Genomic DNA, 22,627 nt, shown 5'->3' with positions numbered 1-22,627 from the left:
CCTAAGGCACTTTTCTGTTGATATTATGTAAATGCATTGGCTCTTGTTTGTGTGGTCAGATGTTACTGAACATGTTTATACATGTTTGTATGATTGCCTGTATTGTTTGCATTTGATGCTTGCTAATAAAAAATAGTATTGGTCTGTTTTCAGACACCTTTCCTAGTTCCCTTTCCTTCACCGCCAGTAGATGGAGATAGTATCCTATTGATTTTAGTGAGGCCATCTGCTGGGGAGCCGAGGCTGGATGCATCTCCCGCCAACCGACGACCATGGCCTCTGAGGCAGCAGCCGCGGATGATGCTGCAACGACAGGAGGACCGCTCGAATGCACCGAGATGGAGGAGCAGGTATGCGACGTTTGTAAGCCGGCAAAGATGGATACATGGGGTCATTATTTAGTGAGGTGTTTTATGGAAGATCTGACAATGCAATACGGCTAACGCTGATATGTATATGCTGAAATAACTCCATAGACAATTAGCATTTCAGAAAAAAGCACCATAGGCCCAGTACACAGGGACATCCTTAGGATGTGGGAAAAGATAGTGATGGAATAAAAGGAGACGCGTGTTTGAATTCCGTTCCTGTGGGCATAAAAATGGAATGTCTGGTGCAGAGTGGAAGTGCACTGCGGCGTTTGTAAAAGAAGCATTGATTTGAAATGACATGAAAACCTAGCAGCTGTCTATACCGGCATGTAGCCAACCGATGTATAAAAATAGCCAGGCACCAACACGCATCACAGGTCATGCATGCATAACGCTTTCGCTGCCGAATTCATGGTCAATTGTAGAATAACTGCGCTAGTTGTGCGAACCGACAGAGTCCGACATGCTCCGTTTTGGACGTGCTGTGAAGCGGAAGTTGGCCGGCTCTCTGTAAGGTAGTTTTTGTCTACAAGATGACTGGAGAGCGAAAGCCTGTTCTATATTCTGTATCGGATTGTGATGATAGCAGACAGGCTAAATTAGCTTTGGATAAATGCACTGCTGATTCACGAAAGAGCGAACCGGCACCAGTTGGAATGTTATTGCGCCTATAAATGAATTTGCTGTTACAGTTACAACAGAATATATGACTGCTCCGTTTATTACGATGGAGTCCCGCGGCCATATATAGGCTACCTAAACTGAAGAAAATCATAGGAAGGTGTCGTGGTAGGAGTGTCGTGGTTTGTTTTTCTAGTTTATAATTTGTCTCGCTAATTCTCTTGTTAATGTAATTTAGTAGTAGAATAACAGGTGCATGTATTCCAGGGAGAGACTTCTCCCTTCTCGAAACCCAACCTGCTCTACCACGTTGCAATATAACCTACCTACACCGTTGGCCAGGCAGACACACACAGACTACAGTACAGGTGGCTACATTGTTGCTCTTCATCCCCAGTAGGCTACTAAACGTCTCCTTGGGGAGAAGGACTATTTCAGGTGAGTCCCTGTCACAATGTTGGACAAGCTGTTATTCCTAGTTGGCTAAATTAAGCATTCAGCCTGTGTTTTCGTGTTTTTATATAGTTTGTGATTGTCCCTCTTTCAAAGATTAGGTAGGTTAAACGTATAGTACAGTATCAGTGGGTATCTGATATAATAACGTCAAATCGGTGTGACACTCGTCGTTAGCATCAAATGTAGCCTACCTGGCTTCCAATTTATTTTCTTAATTTGAAGTAATCTGGTGAACACAGTAGTTTACTTCAACATCTTGTTGGATGGCTCAAATTACTTTTTTACAATTTTCTTCTTCTTTAAACTTGAACTGGACTCTTTAATCTGTTAATATCAAGTATTTCAGATCATTTGCGGTCTGCAATTTGATTAATAAAAATGTTGAACTTCGAGCAGAAAGAATAGAACCATGGACAAATTCCCTTACAGTGAATGAATACGTCTGTCTGTGTAGATGGGCTTTATAATGTCTCACTTATCAATATCCTATATTACAACGTTATTACAGCACAACAATGTCCTGGCTATTACTATTATAACAATAGTACCGGTCTGTACATATGCTGCCATGTGGAATTGTGTCAAAGAAGGTGACCTTGATCGAATGAGTCAGATTACGGAGTGGTTTCCCTCTAATCTCGTCACAGTGGAATGAAAGATGCTGGATTATGTGAGGGAGAACGGGGAAGCCAACACAGAGAAGGGGAGACAAACAAGGGAAGCCAACACAGAGAAGGGGAGACAAACAAGGGAAGCCAACACAGAGAAGGGGAGACAAACAAGGGAAGCCAATACAGAGAAAGGGAGACAAACAGGGGAAGCCAACACAGAGAAAGGGAGACAAACAGGGGAAGCCAACACAGAGAAAGGGAGACAAACAAGGGAAGCCAACACAGAGAAAGGGAGACAAACAAGGGAAGCCAACACAGAGAAAGGGAGACAAACAGGGGAAGCCAACACAGAGAAAGGGAGACAAACAAGGGAAGCCAACACAGAGAAAGGGAGACAAACAGGGGAAGCTAACACAGTTAAAGGGAGACAAACAAGGGAACCCAGGGAAAGGAGGCAGGGATTAAAGATGATTTTGAACCAGGGTGCGTCCCAAATGGTACCCTATTCCCTATATAGACCACTATATCCCTATGGGCCTTGGTGAAAAGTTGTGCACTACGTAGGGAATAGGATGCCAGTCTGGGTTGCTCTACGACCTAGATTCAATGCAAGCCAAGTTACAGGCACGCCACCACCAGACCTGGGTTCATATTCTGTTTTGAACTCTCTCAAATACTTTGATCGTTTGCTTTAGCCTGCCTGGAGTGCCAGATGGGCAGGGTTTACAGTTGTGGGACTATTCTATTGGTCCCATTAAACTAGGCAAGATCAATCAAGCACAGAGAAAGCATTTGAAATTATTTTCAAATAATATTTCAACACAGGTCTGCTACAGGACACAGACACAGATTCATGGCAGCTAGTTGCTGAGAAGATGTCATTTAGTTCACTTTCTGTTGTCCGTAATGAGCAAGTCCTTAGTTGGTCTGCATCCCAAATGACAACCTATTTTCCATATTTTGACCAGGGTCCTATATGGGCTTTGGCCAAAGATAATGCACTACTTTTGACTAGGGTCCTATATGGGCTCTGGCCAAAGATAGTGCACTACTTTTGACCAGGGTCCTATATGGGCTCTGGCCAAAGATAGTGCACTACGTCTGGAATGTGGTGGTGCCCTTTGTAACGCAGCCTGGTGTGTTTTCCCTGTATGTACTACTGCGTCTGTTTCTGCAACGAGACCCTTAATGCCATAGGTGGTAGTACACTTGCCCGTAACCATAGTCGCCGGTTCACGTCCTGCCCCGGCTGTTCTCCCTCAATTGCTACTTGGGCTGCAACATTCGGGTAACTTTCCCCAAATTCCCAGGTTTTCCTGAAACCCTGGTTGGAGGATTCCGGGATTTCCTACCTATTCCTTCCTGATTCCATGAATCTTCTAACTGGGGTTTCGGGAAAACTTGGGAATTTTGGGAAAGAAACCCTATTCACAACACTGGGCCATAATGCTGTGAAGGGGGGTGATGGATTTTTTTACATTTGTTTTTCGTCTTCCAGTTGGCGGAGGGAAGGATGAAGGCAGACGAGGAAGCTCCTCCCCCCTCCCCGGGGCTGGGGGGTTCGGCGATCCGGTGTCGGGAAGTGTGTCGGTCGTACGGTGAACTCAAAGTCCTGAGTAACCTCAACTTGACCGTACCACAGGGACAGATGTGAGTAAACCTTACCCAGTCCTAACGCTAACCTTACACCATGACACTGACCTCAGTAGTGCGTACTGCCCTGTGGGGTATTCAATCAGAAAAGGTTGTCCTGAGTGTCCAGGATAAGTCAAAACACCACTTCACCCCGCAGTAAGACAGAGCATGTTAATACCGCTAATAAGTAATGGACTTACATGGTATTAATATGCAATGGACTTACATGTTATTAATATGTAATGTTCTTACATGTTATTAATATGTAATGGACTTACATGGTATTAATATGTACTGGTCTTACATGTTATTAATATGTAATGGTCTTTCATGTTATGTCAGTTATGTGAGTTATGCTTAAGAGTCAGACCATACTGAGTTATACAGATTACATACTGTACTATCATACTGGCGTATCATACTATACTGTCATACTATACTATCATAATATGATATACTATGATATACTTTCATACTATACTATTATATCATACGATACTATCATACTATACTATCATATCATCTCATACTATACTATCATACTGTACTATCATACTATACTGTCATATCATACTATACTGTCATACTATACTGTCATTTCATACTATACTGTCATACTATACTGTCATACTATACTGTCATATCATACTATACTGTCATATCATACTATACTGTCATACTATACTGTCATATCATACTATACTGTCATATCATACTATACTGTCATATCATACTATACTGTCATATCATACTATACTGTCATACTATACTGTCATATCATACTATACTGTCATATCATACTATACTGTCATATCATACTATACTGTCATACTATACTGTCATATCATACTATACTGTCATACTATCATACTCATACTATACTGTCATATCATACTATACTGTCATGTCATATCATACTATACTGTCATATATATATATACTATACATATCATACTATACTGTCATATCATACTATACTGTCATATCATACTATCATATCATACTATACTGTCATATCATACTATACTGTCATATCATACTATACTGTCATATCATACTATACTGTCATATCATACTATAATGTCATATCATACTATAATGTCATATCATACTATAATGTCATATCATACTATACTGTCATATCATACTATACTGTCATATCATACTATAATGTCATATCATACTATACTGTCATACTATACTGTCATATCATACTATACTGTCATATCATACTATACTGTCATATCATACTATACTGTCATATCATACTATACTGTCATATCATACTATACTGTCATATCATACTATACTGTCATATCATACTATAATGTCATATCATACTATAATGTCATATCATACTATAATGTCATATCATACTATACTGTCATATCATACTATACTGTCATATCATACTATACTATCATATCATACTATAATGTCATATCATACTATAATGTCATATCATACTATACTATCATATCATACTATACTATCATACTGTACTGTCATACTGGCATATCATACTATACTGTCATACTATACTGGCATATCATACTATCATAATATGATATACTATGATATACTATCATACTATCATACTATTCTATCATATCATACTATACTATCATATCATACTATACTGTCATACTATACTATCATATCATACTATACTGTCATACTATACTATACTGTCATACTATACTATCATATCATACGATACTATCATACTATTCTATCATATCATACTATACTATCATACGATACTATCATACTATTCTATCATATCATACTATACTATCATACTGTACTATCATATCATACTGTACTATCATATCATACTATACTATCATACTATCATATCATACTATCGTACTATACTATCATACTATGATATACTATCATACTATACTATCATATCAAACTATACTATGATACTATACTATCGTATCATACTATCATACTATGATATACTATCATACTATACTATCATATCATACTATACTGTCATACTATACTATAATACTATGATATAATATCATACTATATTATCATATCATACTATACTATCATACTATACTGTTATGCTGGTGAATGAGGACCCAAAAGCGACTTAACGAAAACAGAGTCTTTATTCCAGTATAAGACAAAAGTAATAATCCTGGATATAACAAGGAGAAAACAAAACAGGAAAAACTTAAATCCACTCGTAGTAGCGAGGACTGACTGGAGACTCGACCATAGACTGCAGGTTGCTTCGGGAAGGCACCGACCGTAGCAGACTAAGACACCTGCTCACACGCAGCATCTGAAGAAGACAAAACACGACAGGGCGAGACCAGGACACAGAACAGCGAACATCATACAAGGATCCGACAAGGACAGAAGCGGAAAACAAGGGGAGAAATAGGGGCTCTAATCAGAGGGCAAAATAGGGGACAGGTGTGAAAAGAGTAAATGAGTGAGTTAGGAGAATGAGGAACAGCTGGGAGCAGGAACGGAACGATAGAGAGAAGAGAGAGAGAGGGAGGGGGAGAGAGAGGGATAGAAAGAGGGAACGAACCTAATAAGACCAGCAGGGGGAAAATGAACAGAAGGGAAAGCACAAGGACAAGACAATATATGACAAAACATGACACTATACTATTGTATCATACTATACTATCATACTCTACTATCATACTATACTATAATACTATGATATACTATCATACTATACTATCATATCATACTATACTATCATACTATACTTATCGTATCATACTATACTATCATACTATACTATAATACTATGATATACTATCATACTATACTATCATATCATACTATACTATCATACTATACTATCATATCATACTATACTATCATACTATATTATCGTATCATACTATACTATCATACTATACTATAATACTATGATATACTATCATACTATACTATCATACTCTACTATCATACTATACTATAATACTATGATATACTATCATACTATACTATCATATCATACTATACTATCATACTATACTATCATATCAAACTACTATCATACTATACTATCATACTGTAGTAATATGTATGATTTACTGCAAATGTTCTTCCTGTTATCTTACAGCTACGGCCTGCTGGGTCCGAGTGGGTGTGGGAAGACCACACTGTTGAAATGCATTGTGGGAACCCTGAAGATCTCCCGAGGGCACATCAGCGTGTTGGGGAAGCCGCCCGCATTTCCTGGTCACCAGGTCCCTGGGAGGATGGTGGGGTACATGCCACAGGTACACTGTTAACTTATAGGTACACAACATACCACAGGTAAATAGATTCATAGATGACACAATCTCTATCGCACTCCACACTGCACTTTCCCTCCTGGACAAGAGGAACACCTATGTGAGAATGCTGTTCATAGACTACAGCTCTGTGTTCAACACCATAGAGCCCTCCAAGCTCATCACTAAGCTCAGGACCCTGGGACTGAACACCTCCCTGTGCAACTGAATCCTGGACTTCTTGACGGGCTGCCCCCAGATGGTGAGGGTAGGTAACAACACCTCCGCCACACTGATCCTCAACACGGGGGCCCCTCAGGGTTGCGTGCTTAGTCCCCTCCTGTACTTCCAGTTCACCCACAACTGTGTGGCCGCGCACGACTCCAACACCATCATTAAGTTTGCTGACGACACAATGGTGGTTGGCCTGATCACAGACGACAAATGAGCTGATAATGGACTACAGGAAATGGAGTGCCGAGCACGCCCCCATCATCGAGAGCTTCAATTTCCTTGGTGTCCACGTCACTAAGTAATAATTATGGTCCACACACACCAACACAGTCATGAAGAAGGCACGACAACTCCTCTCTCCCCTCAGGAGGCTAATAATATTTAGCATGGGCCCTCAGATCCTCAAAAGGTTCTACAGCTGCACCATTGAGAGCATCTTGACTTGTTGCATCACTGCTTGGTATGGCAACGGCTTGGCATCCGACCTCAAGGCACTACAGAGGGTAGTGCATACAGTCCCAGTACTTCACAGGGGCAGAGCTCCCTGCCATCCAGGACCTCAATACCAGGCGGTGTCAGAAGAAGACCCTAAATATTGTAAAAGACTCCAGCCACCCATGCCATAGACTGTTCTCTCTGCTACCGCAAGGCAAGTGTTGCCGATGCACCAAGTCTAGAACCAACAGGACCCTGAACAGCTGCTACACCAAAGCCATACGACTGTTGTTAGTTAAATAGTTTACCAATTGCTACCCGGACAATCTGCATTGACCCTTTTTTCACTAACTATTTTGACTCGTCACGTACGCTGCTGCTACTGTTTATTATCTATCCTGTTGCCTAGTCCCTTTACCCCTACCTATATATCTACCTCAATTACCTGTTGCCTAGTCCCTTTACCCCTACCTATATATCTACCTCAATTACCTGTTGCCTAGTCCCTTTACCCCTACCTATATATCTACCTCAATTACCTGTTGCCTAGTCCCTTTACCCCTACCTATATATCTACCTCAATTACCTGTTGCCTAGTCCCTTTACCCCTACCTATATATCTACCTCAATTACCTGTTGCCTAGTCCCTTTACCCCTACCTATATATCTACCTCAATTACCTGTTGCCTAGTCCCTTTACCCCTACCTATATATCTACCTCAATTACCTGTTGCCTAGTCCCTTTACCCCTACCTATATATCTACCTCAATTACCTGTTGCCTAGTCCCTTTACCCCTACCTATATATCTACCTCAATTACCTGTTGCCTAGTCCCTTTACCCCTACCTATATCTACCTCAATTACCTGTTGCCTAGTCCCTTTACCCCTACCTATATATCTACCTCAATTACCTGTTGCCTAGTCCCTTTACCCCTACCTATATATCTACCTCAATTACCTGTTGCCTAGTCCCTTTACCCCTACCTATATATCTACCTCAATTACCTGTTGCCTAGTCCCTTTACCCCTACCTATATATCTACCTCAATTACCTGTTGCCTAGTCCCTTTACCCCTACCTATATATCTACCTCAATTACCTGTTGCCTAGTCCCTTTACCCCTACCTATATATCTACCTCAATTACCTGTTGCCTAGTCCCTTTACCCCTACCTATATATCTACCTCAATTACCTGTTGCCTAGTCCCTTTACCCCTACCTATATATCTACCTCAATTACCTGTTGCCTAGTCCCTTTACCCCTACCTATATATCTACCTCAATTACCTGTTGCCTAGTCCCTTTACCCCTACCTATATATCTACCTCAATTACCTGTTGCCTAGTCCCTTTACCCCTACCTATATATCTACCTCAATTACCTGTTGCCTAGTCCCTTTACCCCTACCTATATATCTACCTCAATTACCTGTTGCCTAGTCCCTTTACCCCTACCTATATATCTACCTCAATTACCTGTTGCCTAGTCCCTTTACCCCTACCTATATATCTACCTCAATTACCTGTTGCCTAGTCCCTTTACCCCTACCTATATATCTACCTCAATTACCTGTTGCCTAGTCCCTTTACCCCTACCTATATATCTACCTCAATTACCTGTTGCCTAGTCCCTTTACCCCTACCTATATATCTACCTCAATTACCTGTTGCCTAGTCCCTTTACCCCTACCTATATATCTACCTCAATTACCTGTTGCCTAGTCCCTTTACCCCTACCTATATATCTACCTCAATTACCTGTTGCCTAGTCCCTTTACCCCTACCTATATATCTACCTCAATTACCTGTTGCCTAGTCCCTTTACCCCTACCTATATATCTACCTCAATTACCTGTTGCCTAGTCCCTTTACCCCTACCTATATATCTACCTCAATTACCTGTTGCCTAGTCCCTTTACCCCTACCTATATATCTACCTCAATTACCTGTTGCCTAGTCCCTTTACCCCTACCTATATATCTACCTCAATTACCTGTTGCCTAGTCCCTTTACCCCTACCTATATATCTACCTCAATTACCTGTTGCCTAGTCCCTTTACCCCTACCTATATATCTACCTCAATTACCTGTTGCCTAGTCCCTTTACCCCTACCTATATATCTACCTCAATTACCTGTTGCCTAGTCCCTTTACCCCTACCTATATATCTACCTCAATTACCTGTTGCCTAGTCCCTTTACCCCTACCTATATATCTACCTCAATTACCTGTTGCCTAGTCCCTTTACCCCTACCTATATATCTACCTCAATTACCTGTTGCCTAGTCCCTTTACCCCTACCTATATATCTACCTCAATTACCTGTTGCCTAGTCCCTTTACCCCTACCTATATATCTACCTCAATTACCTGTTGCCTAGTCCCTTTACCCCTACCTATATATCTACCTCAATTACCTGTTGCCTAGTCCCTTTACCCCTACCTATATATCTACCTCAATTACCTGTTGCCTAGTCCCTTTACCCCTACCTATATATCTACCTCAATTACCTGTTGCCTAGTCCCTTTACCCCTACCTATATATCTACCTCAATTACCTGTTGCCTAGTCCCTTTACCCCTACCTATATATCTACCTCAATTACCTGTTGCCTAGTCCCTTTACCCCTACCTATATATCTACCTCAATTACCTGTTGCCTAGTCCCTTTATACCTATATATCTACCTCAATTACCTGTTGCCTAGTCCCTTTACCCCTACCTATATATCTACCTCAATTACCTGTTGCCTAGTCCCTTTACCCCTACCTATATATCTACCTCAATTACCTGTTGCCTAGTCCCTTTACCCATACCTATATATCTACCTCAATTACCTGTTGCTGTTGCCTAGTCCCTATACCTCAGTTTACCCCTACCAAGTTATCATTACTCACCTGGCAACCCCGTGTATAAAGCCAAGTTATCATTACTCAGTACTGGCAACCCCGTGTATAAGCCAAGTTATCATTACTCAGTACTGGCAACCCCGTGTATAAAGCCAAGTTATCATTACTCAGTACTGGCAACCCCGTGTATAAAGCCAAGTTATCGTTACTCATTGTGTATTTATTCCTCGTGTTATAATTGTTCTATTTTTCTCTCTGCATTGTTGGGAAGGGCCCCGTAAGTAAGCATTTCACTGTTAGTCTACACCTGTTGTTTACGAAGCATGTGACAAATAAGATTTGATTTGATTTGATTTGACAGATGCACAAACCTCAGTTCCAAATGAACTCCTAACCTTTTAGACACTATGGAAGTGTATTGACATATGACTATAAATACCATGACAACATGATATGTCAACATAACATACTGTAGCAAACCACACCATTTTAATTTGTCTCGTAATTTAGTTCTTGTCTATCTTCATTTAAAATTTGTATAGAAAACGTTTAGTTTAAAAATCTTTCTCACCTTTGTAATAAATGTGCTGTATAAATAAAGTTTGATTTGATATCAACACAACACACACCATGACATAACATTGTGTTTCTCCTTCAGGACCTGGCGTTGTACAATGAGTTTACCATCAGTGACACCCTGACGTTCTTCGGAAGGATCCACGGCCTGTCATCTACGGACACCCAGGCACGCATGGACTTCCTGGTGGACTTCCTGGACCTACCTCAGAAGAGCAAACTAGTCCGAAATCTCAGGTAACACAACCGTGTCAACACAGTGGTGTCAAACCCATTAAATATGGCCCACAGATGGGTTGCATTTATATCATTGTTCTTTTATTTGTTTTAATTAGGGGGGGAAACAATCTCAATAGACATTAAAATAACAAAAAACAAATAGAAACTATGTATAAATGATAATGTACCTTCATCTATAGTCTCTTCACTCTGTCCAGCTGGATAACAGTCATCTATAGTGTCTTCACTCTGTCCAGCTGGATACCAGTCATCTATAGTGTCTTCACTCTGTCCAGCTGGATACCAGTCATCTATAGTCTCTATACTCTGTCCAGCTGGATAACAGTCATCTACAGTCTCTTCACTCTGTCCAGCTGGATAACAGACATCTATAGTCTCTTCACTCTGTCCAGCTAGATAACAGTCATCTATAGTCTCCACACTCTGTCTAGCTGGATAACAGACATCTATAGTCTCTACACTCTGTCCAGCTAGATAACAGTCATCTATAGTCTCTTCACTCTGTCCAGCTGGATAACAGTCATCTACAGTCTCTACACTCTGTCCAGCTGGATAACAGTCATCTATAGTCTCTTCACTCTGTCCAGCTGGATAACAGACATCTATAGTCTCTTCACTCTGTCCAGCTAGATAACAGTCATCTATAGTCTCTTCACTCTGTCCAGCTAGATAACAGTCATCTACAGTCTCTACACTCTGTCAAGGTGGATAACAGTCATCTATAGTCTCTACACTCTGTCCAGCTGGATAACAGTCATCTATAGTCTCTTCACTCTGTCCAGCTAGATAACAGTCATCTATAGTCTCTTTACTCTGTCCAGCTAGATAACAGTCATCTATAGTCTCTTTACAGCTGGATAACAGTCATCTATAGTCTCAGTCTAGATAACAGTCATCTATAGTCTCTTCACTCTGTCCAGCTAGATAACAGTCATCTATAGTCTCCACACTCTGTCTAGCTGGATAACAGACATCTATAGTCTCTACACTCTGTCCAGCTAGATAACAGTCATCTATAGTCTCTTCACTCTGTCAAGCTGGATAACAGTCATCTATAGTCTCTCCACTCTGTCCTAACAGTCATCTACAGTCTCTACACTCTGTCCAGCTAGATAACAGTCATCTACAGTCTCTACACTCTGTCAAGCTGGATAACAGTCATCTATAGTCTCTACACTCTGTCCAGCTGGATAACAGACATCTATAGTCTCTACACTCTGTCCAGCTGGATAACAGTCATCTATAGTCTCTTTACTCTGTCCAGCTTGAAACAGTCATCTATAGTCTCTTCACTCTGTCCAGCTTGATAACAGTCATCTATAGTCTCTACAACCTGTCCAGCTAGATAACAGTCATCTATAGTCTCTACACTCTGTCCAGCTGGATAACAGTCATCTATAGTCTCTACACTCTGTCCAGCTGGATAACAGTCACTAGTAAGTAGTACACTAGTATATCCCATTTTGATCTGGGGACAAAGTAGGCTACAGCCAAGGCTCAGATGGCTAGAAATAGAAGGAAACAGTTTCCTCCTGAGTGAGTTTCTGTTTGTGTGTCACGGCTTCTGTAAAAATGCTGTGTTTTTGCAACAGACATCTGTCAAGATGTCAATGCCAAAAGAAGACTCCCAGTACTGACTGTACAGAACCAACAGCTCTCAGTCCCAGTATCCTGACTGTACAGAACCAACAGCTCTCAGTCCCAGTATCCTGACTGTACAGAACCAACAGCTCTCAGTCCCAGTATCCTGACTGTACAGAACCAACAGCTCTCAGTCCCAGTATCCTGACTGTACAGAACCAACAGCTCTCAGTCCCAGTATCCTGACTGTACAGAACCAACAGCTCTCAGTCCCAGTATCCTGACTGTACAGAACCAACAGCTCTCAGTCCCAGTATCCTGACTGTACAGAACCAACAGCTCTCTGTCCCAGTATCCTGACTGTACAGAACCAACAGCTCTCAGTCCCAGTATTCTGACTGTACAGAACCAACAGCTCTCTGTCCCAGTATCCTGACTGTACAGAACCAACAGCTCTCAGTCCCAGTATCCTGACTGTACAGAACCAACAGCTCTCAGTCCCAGTATTCTGACTGTACAGAACCAACAGCTCTCAGTCCCAGTATCCTGACTGTGAAGAACCAACAGCTCTCAGTCCCAGTATCCTGACTGTACAGAACCAACAGCTCTCAGTCCCAGTATCCTGACTGTACAGAACCAACAGCTCTCTGTCCCAGTATCCTGACTGTACAGAACCAACAGCTCTCAGTCCCAGTATCCTGACTGTACAGAACCAACAGCTCTCTGTCCCAGTATCCTGACTGTACAGAACCAACAGCTCTCAGTCCCAGTATTCTGACTGTACAGAACCAACAGCTCTCTGTCCCAGTATCCTGACTGTACAGAACCAACAGCTCTCAGTCCCAGTATCCTGACTGTACAGAACCAACAGCTCTCAGTCCCAGTATCCTGACTGTACAGAACCAACAGCTCTTATTTGTCACATACACATACACATGGTTACCTCACAAGGACCCAGTGCTGCTCTGTAGTACAATAAACATCCCCCTTATACCTCACAAGGACCCAGTGCTGCCCTGTAGTACAATAAACATCCCCCTTATACCTCACAAGGACCCAGTGCTGCCCTGTAGTACAATAAACATCCCCTTATACCTCACAAGGACCCAGTGCTGCCCTGTAGTACAATAAACATCCCCCTTATACCTCACAAGGACCCAGTGCTGCCCTGTAGTACAATAAACATCCCCCTTATACCTCACAAGGACCCAGTGCTGCCCTGTAGTACAATAAACATCCCCCTTATACCTCACAAGGACCCAGTACTGCCCTGTAGTACAATAAACATCCCCTTACCTCACAAGGACCCAGTGCTGCCCTGTAGTACAATAAACATCCCCTTATACCTCACAAGGACCCAGTGCTGCCCTGTAGTACAATAAACATCCCCCTTATACCTCACAAGGACCCAGTGCTGCCCTGTAGTACAATAAACATCCCCCTTATACCTCACAAGGACCCAGTACTGCCCTGTAGTACAATAAACATCCCCCTTATACCTCACAAGGACCCAGTGCTGCCCTGTAGTACAATAAACATCCCCCTTATACCTCACAAGGACCCAGTGCTGCCCTGTAGTACAATAAACATCCCCCTTATACCTCACAAGGACCCAGTGCTGCCCTGTAGTACAATAAACATCCCCCTTATACCTCACAAGGACCCAGTGCTGCCCTGTAGTACAATAAACATCCCCCTTGTACCTCACAAGGACCCAGTGCTGCCCTGTAGTACAATAAACATCCCCCTACCTCACAAGGACCCAGTACTGCCCTGTAGTACAATAAACATCCCCCTACCTCACAAGGACCCAGTGCTGCCCTGTAGTACAATAAACATCCCCCCTACCTCACAAGGACCCAGTGCTGCCCTGTAGTACAATAAACATCCCCCTTATACCTCACAAGGACCCAGTGCTGCCCTGTAGTACAATAAACATCCCCCTTATACCTCACAAGGACCCAGTGCTGCCCTGTAGTACAATAAACATCCCCTACCTCACAAGGACCCAGTGCTGCCCTGTAACAATAAACATCCCCCTTATACCTCACAAGGACCCAGTGCTGCCCTGTAGTACAATAAACATCTCCCTTATACCTCACAAGGACCCAGTGCTGCCCTGTAGTACAATAAACACCCCCCTACCTCACAAGGACCCAGTGCTGCCCTGTAGTACAATAAACATCCCCCTACCTCACAAGGACCCAGTGCTGCCCTGTAGTACAATAAACATCCCCTACCTCACAAGGACCCAGTGCTGCCCTGTAGTACAATAAACATCCCCCTACCTCACAAGGACCCAGTGCTGCCCTGTAGTACAATAAACATCCCCTTATACCTCACAAGGACCCAGTGCTGCCCTGTAGTACAATAAACATCCCCCTTATACCTCACAAGGACCCAGTGCTGCCCTGTAGTACAATAAACATCCCCCTTATACCTCACAAGGACCCAGTACTGCCCTGTAGTACAATAAACACCCCCCCTACCTCACAAGGACCCAGTGCTGCCCTGTAGTACAATAAACATCCTCCCTACCTCACAAGGACCCAGTACTGCCCTGTAGTACAAGAAACATCTACCTCACAAGGTTAATGTTGCAGGGTTTCTCTGCTGCCTTACCAGCCCTGCTAACACACCTACTACACTGAGAAACCAGTGAGTGTGACCCATGTCAAACAAATGCAGCTGGATGGATCAGATATATCAGGTGTTTTATGTAACATTGTGTGTGTGTGTGTGTGTGTGTGTGTGTGTGTGTGTGTGTGTGTGTGTGTGTGTGTGTGTGTGTGTGTGTGTGTGTGTGTGTGTGTGTGTGTGTGTGTGTGTGTGTGTGTGTGTGTGTGTGTGTGTGTGTGTGTGTGTGTGTGTGTGTGTGTGTGTGTGTGTGTGTGTGTGTGTGTGTGTGTTTACAGCGGAGGGCAGAAAAGGAGGGTGTCTCTAGGAGCAGCCTTACTTCAAAACCCCCAGTTATTGATTCTGGATGAACCCACAGTCGGGGTGGACCCTGTGCTGAGAGCCAAGTATGTACTGGACACACACACACACTTCTACAACAATTCACCTGCTTCACATTTCCCCCTTTTACATCCAATATAATGAATGTCTCCAACAGTCTGAAGATAACAGAGTAGTTTATGAACAACACTCTGTCTCCAACAGTCTGAAGATAACAGAGTAGTTTATGAACAACACTCTGTCTCCAACAGTCTGAAGATAACAGAGTAGTTTATGAACAACACTCTGTCTCCAACAGTCTGAAGATAACAGAGTAGTTTATGAACAACACTCTGTCTCCAACAGCCTGAAGATAACAGAGTAGTTTATAGTGAACAACACTCTGTCTCCAACAGTCTGAAGATAACAGAGTAGTTTATGAACAACACTCTGTCTCCAACAGTCTGAAGATAACAGAGTAGTTTATGAACAACACTCTGTCTCCAACAGAAGATAACAGAGTAGTTTATGAACAACACTCTGTCTCCAACAGCCTGAAGATAACAGAGTAGTTTATGAACAACACTCTGTCTCCAACAGTCTGAAGATAACAGAGTAGTTTATGAACAACACTCTGTCTAGTTTATGAACAACACTCTGTCTCCAACAGTCTGAAGATAACAGAGTAGTTTATGAACAACACTATGTCTCCAACAGTCTGAAGATAACAGAGTAGTTTATGAACAACACTCTGTCTAGTTTATGAACAACACTCTGTCTCCAACAGTCTGAACCTGTCAAACACACTCTCTGCCTGTCATTACAGAATCCATTTAGTCTCTCATTCAGAATGACTGTATAAATCCTGTTGGAAGTATCTGGGTGTATAATCTGATTGTGTCATGGTACCAGTGCTCTGTTACAAAGCCCAGCCAAATCAGTCCAGTCAGGGTAATCCCAGGCAGGTCATAAGGCTAAGGCTGTGTGTCAAATGGCACCCTATTCCCTTTATAGTGCACTATCAGGGCTCATAGAGCTCTGGTAAGTAGTGCCCTTTATAGAGAATAGGGTGCCATTTGGGACCATAGGATGTGCCCTTAAACTGAGTTGTGTTATGTGTCCCTGTAGGATCTGGCAGCATCTAGTAGAGATTGTGAAAACTGGAAAAGTATCAGTCGTCATCACCACACACTACATAGAGGAGGCCAGGCAAGCCAACGTGGTAAGATACAGTCTATATACATGATAACTACCTACTGATAGACACTACATAGAGGAGGCCAGGCAAGCCAACGTGGTAAGATACAGTCTATATACATGATAACTACCTACTGATAGACACTACATAGAGGAGGCCAGGCAAGCCAACGTGGTAAGACACTCACTCTGTCACACACAGTCCTTTTGTCAAATGCTCCTCTGTGAACGCTGTGCCTTGTTTATCTGTTGTCATAAGAGGAAATGGGAAACAGACAGAGCTTAACTGACCGTCCCTCCTCATATACTTTATGAGCAGGCAATTATGAGGTCCCCTCTGCTGAGAAACAATGGGTCCTTTGGTAGTTCCTGTAGTTCTTCTGTGTTTTACCGTTTTAGAAAGGGGGGAGAGGTGCAGTATGGGTCTGCCTGTGTGTCACAGCGTCGATGGTCTGGTTGTCTTCAATCAGAACACACTATTCCAGTTGTATACACTATTCCAGTTATATTCACTATTCCAGTTTTATTCTAGTTATATACACTATTCCAGTTATATACACTATTCCAGTTATATTCACTATTCCAGTTTTATTCTAGTTATATACACTATTCCAGTTATATACACTATTCCAGTTATATACACTATTCCAGTTATATACACTATTCCAGTTATATTCACTATTCCAGTTTTATTCTAGTTATATACACTATTCCAGTTATATACACTATTCCAGTTATATACACTATTCACTATTCCAGTTATATTATATACACTATTCCAGTTATATACACTATTCCAGTTATATACACTATTCCAGTTATATACACTATTCCAGTTATATACACTATTCCAGTTTTATTCTAGTTATATACACTATTCCAGTTATATACACTATTCCAGTTGTATACACTATTCCAGTTGTATACACCATTCCAGTTATACACACTATTCTAGTTATATACACTATTCTAGTTATATACACTATTCCAGTTATATACACTATTCCAATTGTATGGCCCTCACCATGTTCTCCATCAGACTACCATAATTGCTGGACTATTAAGCACACCTGAATATAAACCGCACCCACTGAATTATTAAAACATTTGTATTTTGTACATAAATACGCCGCACATGTCTATAAGCCACAGGTGCCTACCGGTAGATTGAAATAAATGAACTTGGTCACTATCTTCCTCCTCCTGTGCACTGAAACCACTGAAGTCATCTCCTTCGGTGTCGGAGATGAATAGCCTCAGAATTGCTTCATCCGATGTTGGATCGTTTTCATTGTCGCTCTCGTCACTTTCATCCGGAGGCAAATTCCCCGCTGAGCTCATGCTGCCCCTTCAACATGCAGCAGTCCAGCCTTTCCAAACCCGTTGATGATAGTGGATTTTTTGACAATGCTCCACGCTGTCAGGACCCACTGGCAGACTTGACCATAAGATGCTCTTCACATGCGACCCGTTTTAGTGAAGGATTTCTCCCCACTTGTCATCCAAGCCTCCCACTGAACAAGGAGCGCCACCTTAAATGCACGATTTACACTGATGTCGAGTGGCTGCAAATACTTTGGGCCATCTGCTTTTCTTCCCTCTGGAAGCTTTTGTTGTCTTTTTGCACTGAGTCAGTTCCTCACGCTGCTTTCCAACGTCTTATCATCGACTCATTAAGGCCAAGCTCCCGTGCAGCAGCTCTCTTTCCTTTTCCAACAGCCAGATCGATCGCCTTCAACTTGAAAGCTGCATCATATGCATTTCTCCGTGTCTTTGCCATGATGAGGGTGACAAAACGACTACCGTAATCAGAATGATGGGAAGTTTGAGCGCGCTCGATTTACATCACATTATGTGACGGTGCTCAGTTTTTTGGCGCCATGAATCTTGTGAAAGCGGGAAAAATCCATAAATTAGCCGCGTCATTGTATAAACCGCGAGGTTCAAAGCGTGGGAATAAAGTAGCGGCTTATAGTCCAGCAATTACGGTAGTAGTGTTCATTCGCTATGGTTCAAAGTCTAATGCCTAGGAGCTACTGCTCTGTAAATCTACAGATTAGGTTCCTGTAAAGCCTTTTTCCTGGTTTTCCTCTGAGATGATGTTTGTTTCTGAGCAGCCTTTTTCCTGGTTTTCCTCTGAGATGATGTTTGTTTCTGAGCAGCCTTTTTTTTCCTGGTTTTCCTCTGAGATGATGTTTGTTTCTGAGCAGCCTTTTTCCTGGTTTTCCTCTGAGATGATGTTTGTTTCTGAGCAGCCTTTTTCCTGGTTTTCCTCTGAGATGATGTTTGTTTCTGAGCAGCCTTTTTCCTGGTTTTCCTCTGAGATGATGTTTGTTTCTGAGCAGCCTTTTTCCTGGTTTTCCTCTGAGATGATGTTTGTTTCTGAGCAGCCTTTTTCCTGGTTTTCCTCTGAGATGATGTTTGTTTCTGAGCAGCCTTTTTCCTGGTTTTCCTCTGAGATGATGTTTGTTTCTGAGCAGCCTTTTTCCTGGTTTTCCTCTGAGATGATGTTTGTTTCTGAGCAGCCTTTTTCCTGGTTTTCCTCTGAGATGATGTTTGTTTCTGAGCAGCCTTTTTTCCTGGTTTTCCTCTGAGATGATGTTTGTTTCTGAGCAGCCTTTTTCCTGGTTTTCCTCTGAGATGATGTTTGTTTCTGAGCAGCCTTTTTCCTGGTTTTCCTCTGAGATGATGTTTGTTTCTGAGCAGCCTTTTTCCTGGTTTTCCTCTGAGATGATGTTTGTTTCTGAGATGATGATTTTGTTTCTGAGCAGCCTTTTTCCTGGTTTTCCTCTGAGATGATGTTTGTTTCTGAGCAGCCTTTTTCCTGGTTTTCCTCTGAGATGATGTTTGTTTCTGAGCAGCCTTTTTCCTGGTTTTCCTCTGAGATGATGTTTGTTTCTGAGCAGCCTTTTTCCTGGTTTTCCTTGATTTTTTCCTGGTTTTCCTCTGAGATGATGTTTGTTTCTGAGCAGCCTTTTTCCTGGTTTTCCTCTGAGATGATGTTTGTTTCTGAGCAGCCTTTTTCCTGGTTTTCCTCTGAGATGATGTTTGTTTCTGAGCAGCCTTTTTCCTGGTTTTCCTCTGAGATGATGTTTGTTTCTGAGCAGCCTTTTTCCTGGTTTTCCTCTGAGATGATGTTTGTTTCTGAGCAGCCTTTTTCCTGGTTTTCCTCTGAGATGATGTTTGTTTCTGAGCAGAGATGATGTTTGTTTCCTTTTTCCTGGTTTTCCTCTGAGATGATGTTTGTTTCTGAGCAGCCTTTTTCCTGGTTTTCCTCTGAGATGATGTTTGTTTCTGAGCAGCCTTTTTCCTGGTTTTCCTCTGAGATGATGTTTGTTTCTGAGCAGCCTTTTTCCTGGTTTTCCTCTGAGATGATGTTTGTTTCTGAGCAGCCTTTTTCCTGGTTTTCCTCTGAGATGATGTTTGTTTCTGAGCAGCCTTTTTCCTGGTTTTCCTCTGAGATGATGTTTGTTTCTGAGCAGCCTTTTTCCTGAGATGATGTTTGTTTCTGAGCAGCCTTTTTCCTGGTTTTCCTCTGAGATGATGTTTGTTTCTGAGCAGATGATGTTTGTTTCCAGCCTTTTTCCTGGTTTTCCTCTGAGATGATGTTTGTTTCTGAGCAGCCTTTTTCCTGGTTTTCCTCTGAGATGATGTTTGTTTCTGAGCAGCCTTTTTCCTGGTTTTCCTCTGAGATGATGTTTGTTTCTGAGCAGCCTTTTTCCTGGTTTTCCTCTGAGATGATGTTTGTTTCTGAGCAGCCTTTTTCCTGGTTTTCCTCTGAGATGATGTTTGTTTCTGAGCAGCCTTTTTCCTGGTTTTCCTCTGAGATGATGTTTGTTTCTGAGCAGCCTTTTTCCTGGTTTTTGTTTCCTCTGAGATGATGTTTGTTTAGCAGCCTTTTTCCTGGTTTTCCTCTGAGATGATGTTTGTTTCTGAGCAGCCTTTTTCCTGGTTTTCCTCTGAGATGATGTTTGTTTCTGAGATGATGTTTGTTTCAGCCTTTTTCCTGGTTTTCCTCTGAGATGATGTTTGTTTCTGAGCAGCCTTTTTCCTGGTTTTCCTCTGAGATGATGTTTGTTTCTGAGCAGCCTTTTTCCTGGTTTTCCTCTGAGATGATGTTTGTTTCTGAGCAGCCTTTTTCCTGGTTTTCCTGAGATTTTTGTTTCCCTCCTGAGATGATGTTTGTTTCTGAGCAGCCTTTTTCCTGGTTTTCCTGGTTTTTTTTCCTCTCTGAGATGATGTTTGTTTCTGAGCAGCCTTTTTCCTGGTTTTCTGAGATGATGTTTGTTTCTGAGCAGCCTTTTTCCTGGTTTTCCTCTGAGATGATGTTTGTTTCTGAGCAGCCTTTTTCCTGGTTTTCCTCTGAGATGATGTTTGTTTCTGAGCAGCCTTTTTCCTGGTTTTCCTCTGAGATGATGTTTGTTTCTGAGCAGCCTTTTTCCTGGTTTTCCTCTGAGATGATGTTTGTTTCTGAGCAGCCTTTTTCCTGGTTTTCCTCTGAGATGATGTTTGTTTCTTTTTCCTGGTTTTCCTCTGAGATGATGTTTGTTTCTGAGCAGCCTTTTTCCTGGTTTTCCTCTGAGATGATGTTTGTTTCTGAGCAGCCTTTTTCCTGGTTTTCCTCTGAGATGATGTTTGTTTCTGAGCAGCCTTTTTCCTGGTTTTCCTCTGAGATGATGTTTGTTTCTGAGCAGCCTTTTTCCTGGTTTTCCTCTGAGATGATGTTTGTTTCTGCCTTTTTCCTGGTTTTCCTCTGAGATGATGTTTGTTTCTGAGCAGCCTTTTTCCTGGTTTTCCTCTGAGATGATGTTTGTTTCTGAGCAGCCTTTTTCCTGGTTTTCCTCTGAGATGATGTTTGTTTCTGAGCAGCCTTTTTCCTGGTTTTCCTCTGAGATGATGTTTGTTTCTGAGCAGCCTTTTTCCTGGTTTTCCTCTGAGATGATGTTTGTTTCTGAGCAGCCTTTTTCCTGGTTTTCCTCTGAGATGATGTTTGTTTCTGAGCAGCCTTTTTCCTGGTTTTCCTCTGAGATGATGTTTGTTTCTGAGCAGCCTTTTTCCTGGTTTTCCTCTGAGATGATGTTTGTTTCTGAGCAGCCTTTTTCCTGGTTTTCCTCTGAGATGATGTTTGTTTCTGAGCAGCCTTTTTCCTGGTTTTCCTCTGAGATGATGTTTGTTTCTGAGCAGCCTTTTTCCTGGTTTTCCTCTGAGATGATGTTTGTTTCTGAGCAGCCTTTTTCCTGGTTTTCCTCTGAGATGATGTTTGTTTCTGAGCAGCCTTTTTCCTGGTTTTCCTCTGAGATGATGTTTGTTTCTGAGCAGCCTTTTTCCTGGTTTTCCTCTGAGATGATGTTTGTTTCTGAGCAGCCTTTTTCCTGGTTTTCCTCTGAGATGATGTTTGTTTCTGAGCAGCCTTTTTCCTGGTTTTCCTCTGAGATGATGTTTGTTTCTGAGCAGCCTTTTTCCTGGTTTTCCTCTGAGATGATGTTTGTTTCTGAGCAGCCTTTTTCCTGGTTTTCCTCTGAGATGATGTTTGTTTCTGAGCAGCCTTTTTCCTGGTTTTCCTCTGAGATGATGTTTGTTTCTGAGCAGCCTTTTTCCTCGGCGAGGAAATGAAATGTGATA

At 42.0% G+C, this 22,627-nt stretch overlaps 1 protein-coding gene across 8 annotated transcripts in view; it reads left to right on the top strand.

Moving 5' to 3' along the window:
- Nucleotides 1-218: 218 nt before the first annotated feature.
- Nucleotides 219-22,627, top strand: part of LOC124028115 (ABC transporter G family member 23-like) — a 40,634-nt gene continuing 18,225 nt past the window's right edge. Inside the window, exons 1-7 of one of the 8 annotated variants that reach the window (XM_046340265.1) lie at nt 723-1,174; nt 1,390-1,430; nt 3,558-3,709; nt 6,804-6,963; nt 11,133-11,287; nt 15,787-15,894; nt 16,937-17,030. In XM_046340265.1, coding sequence (XP_046196221.1) covers nt 3,573-3,709; nt 6,804-6,963; nt 11,133-11,287; nt 15,787-15,894; nt 16,937-17,030 — 654 coding nt within the window. In that variant the 5' untranslated portion in view covers nt 723-1,174; nt 1,390-1,430; nt 3,558-3,572. Of the gene's footprint in view, nt 351-722; nt 1,431-3,557; nt 3,710-6,803; nt 6,964-11,132; nt 11,288-15,786; nt 15,895-16,936; nt 17,031-22,627 lie in introns of those variants that run through there. The other 7 variants (XM_046340262.1, XM_046340267.1, XM_046340266.1 and 4 more) reach the window with 7 other exon arrangements.

The sequence above is a fragment of the Oncorhynchus gorbuscha genome, unplaced genomic scaffold, assembly GCF_021184085.1.
Source record: "Oncorhynchus gorbuscha isolate QuinsamMale2020 ecotype Even-year unplaced genomic scaffold, OgorEven_v1.0 Un_scaffold_3785, whole genome shotgun sequence".
Taxonomy (NCBI): domain Eukaryota; kingdom Metazoa; phylum Chordata; class Actinopteri; order Salmoniformes; family Salmonidae; genus Oncorhynchus; species Oncorhynchus gorbuscha.
The sequence above is the reverse complement of the archived record's forward strand: the minus strand, read 5'-3'. Positions and strand labels throughout refer to the sequence as shown.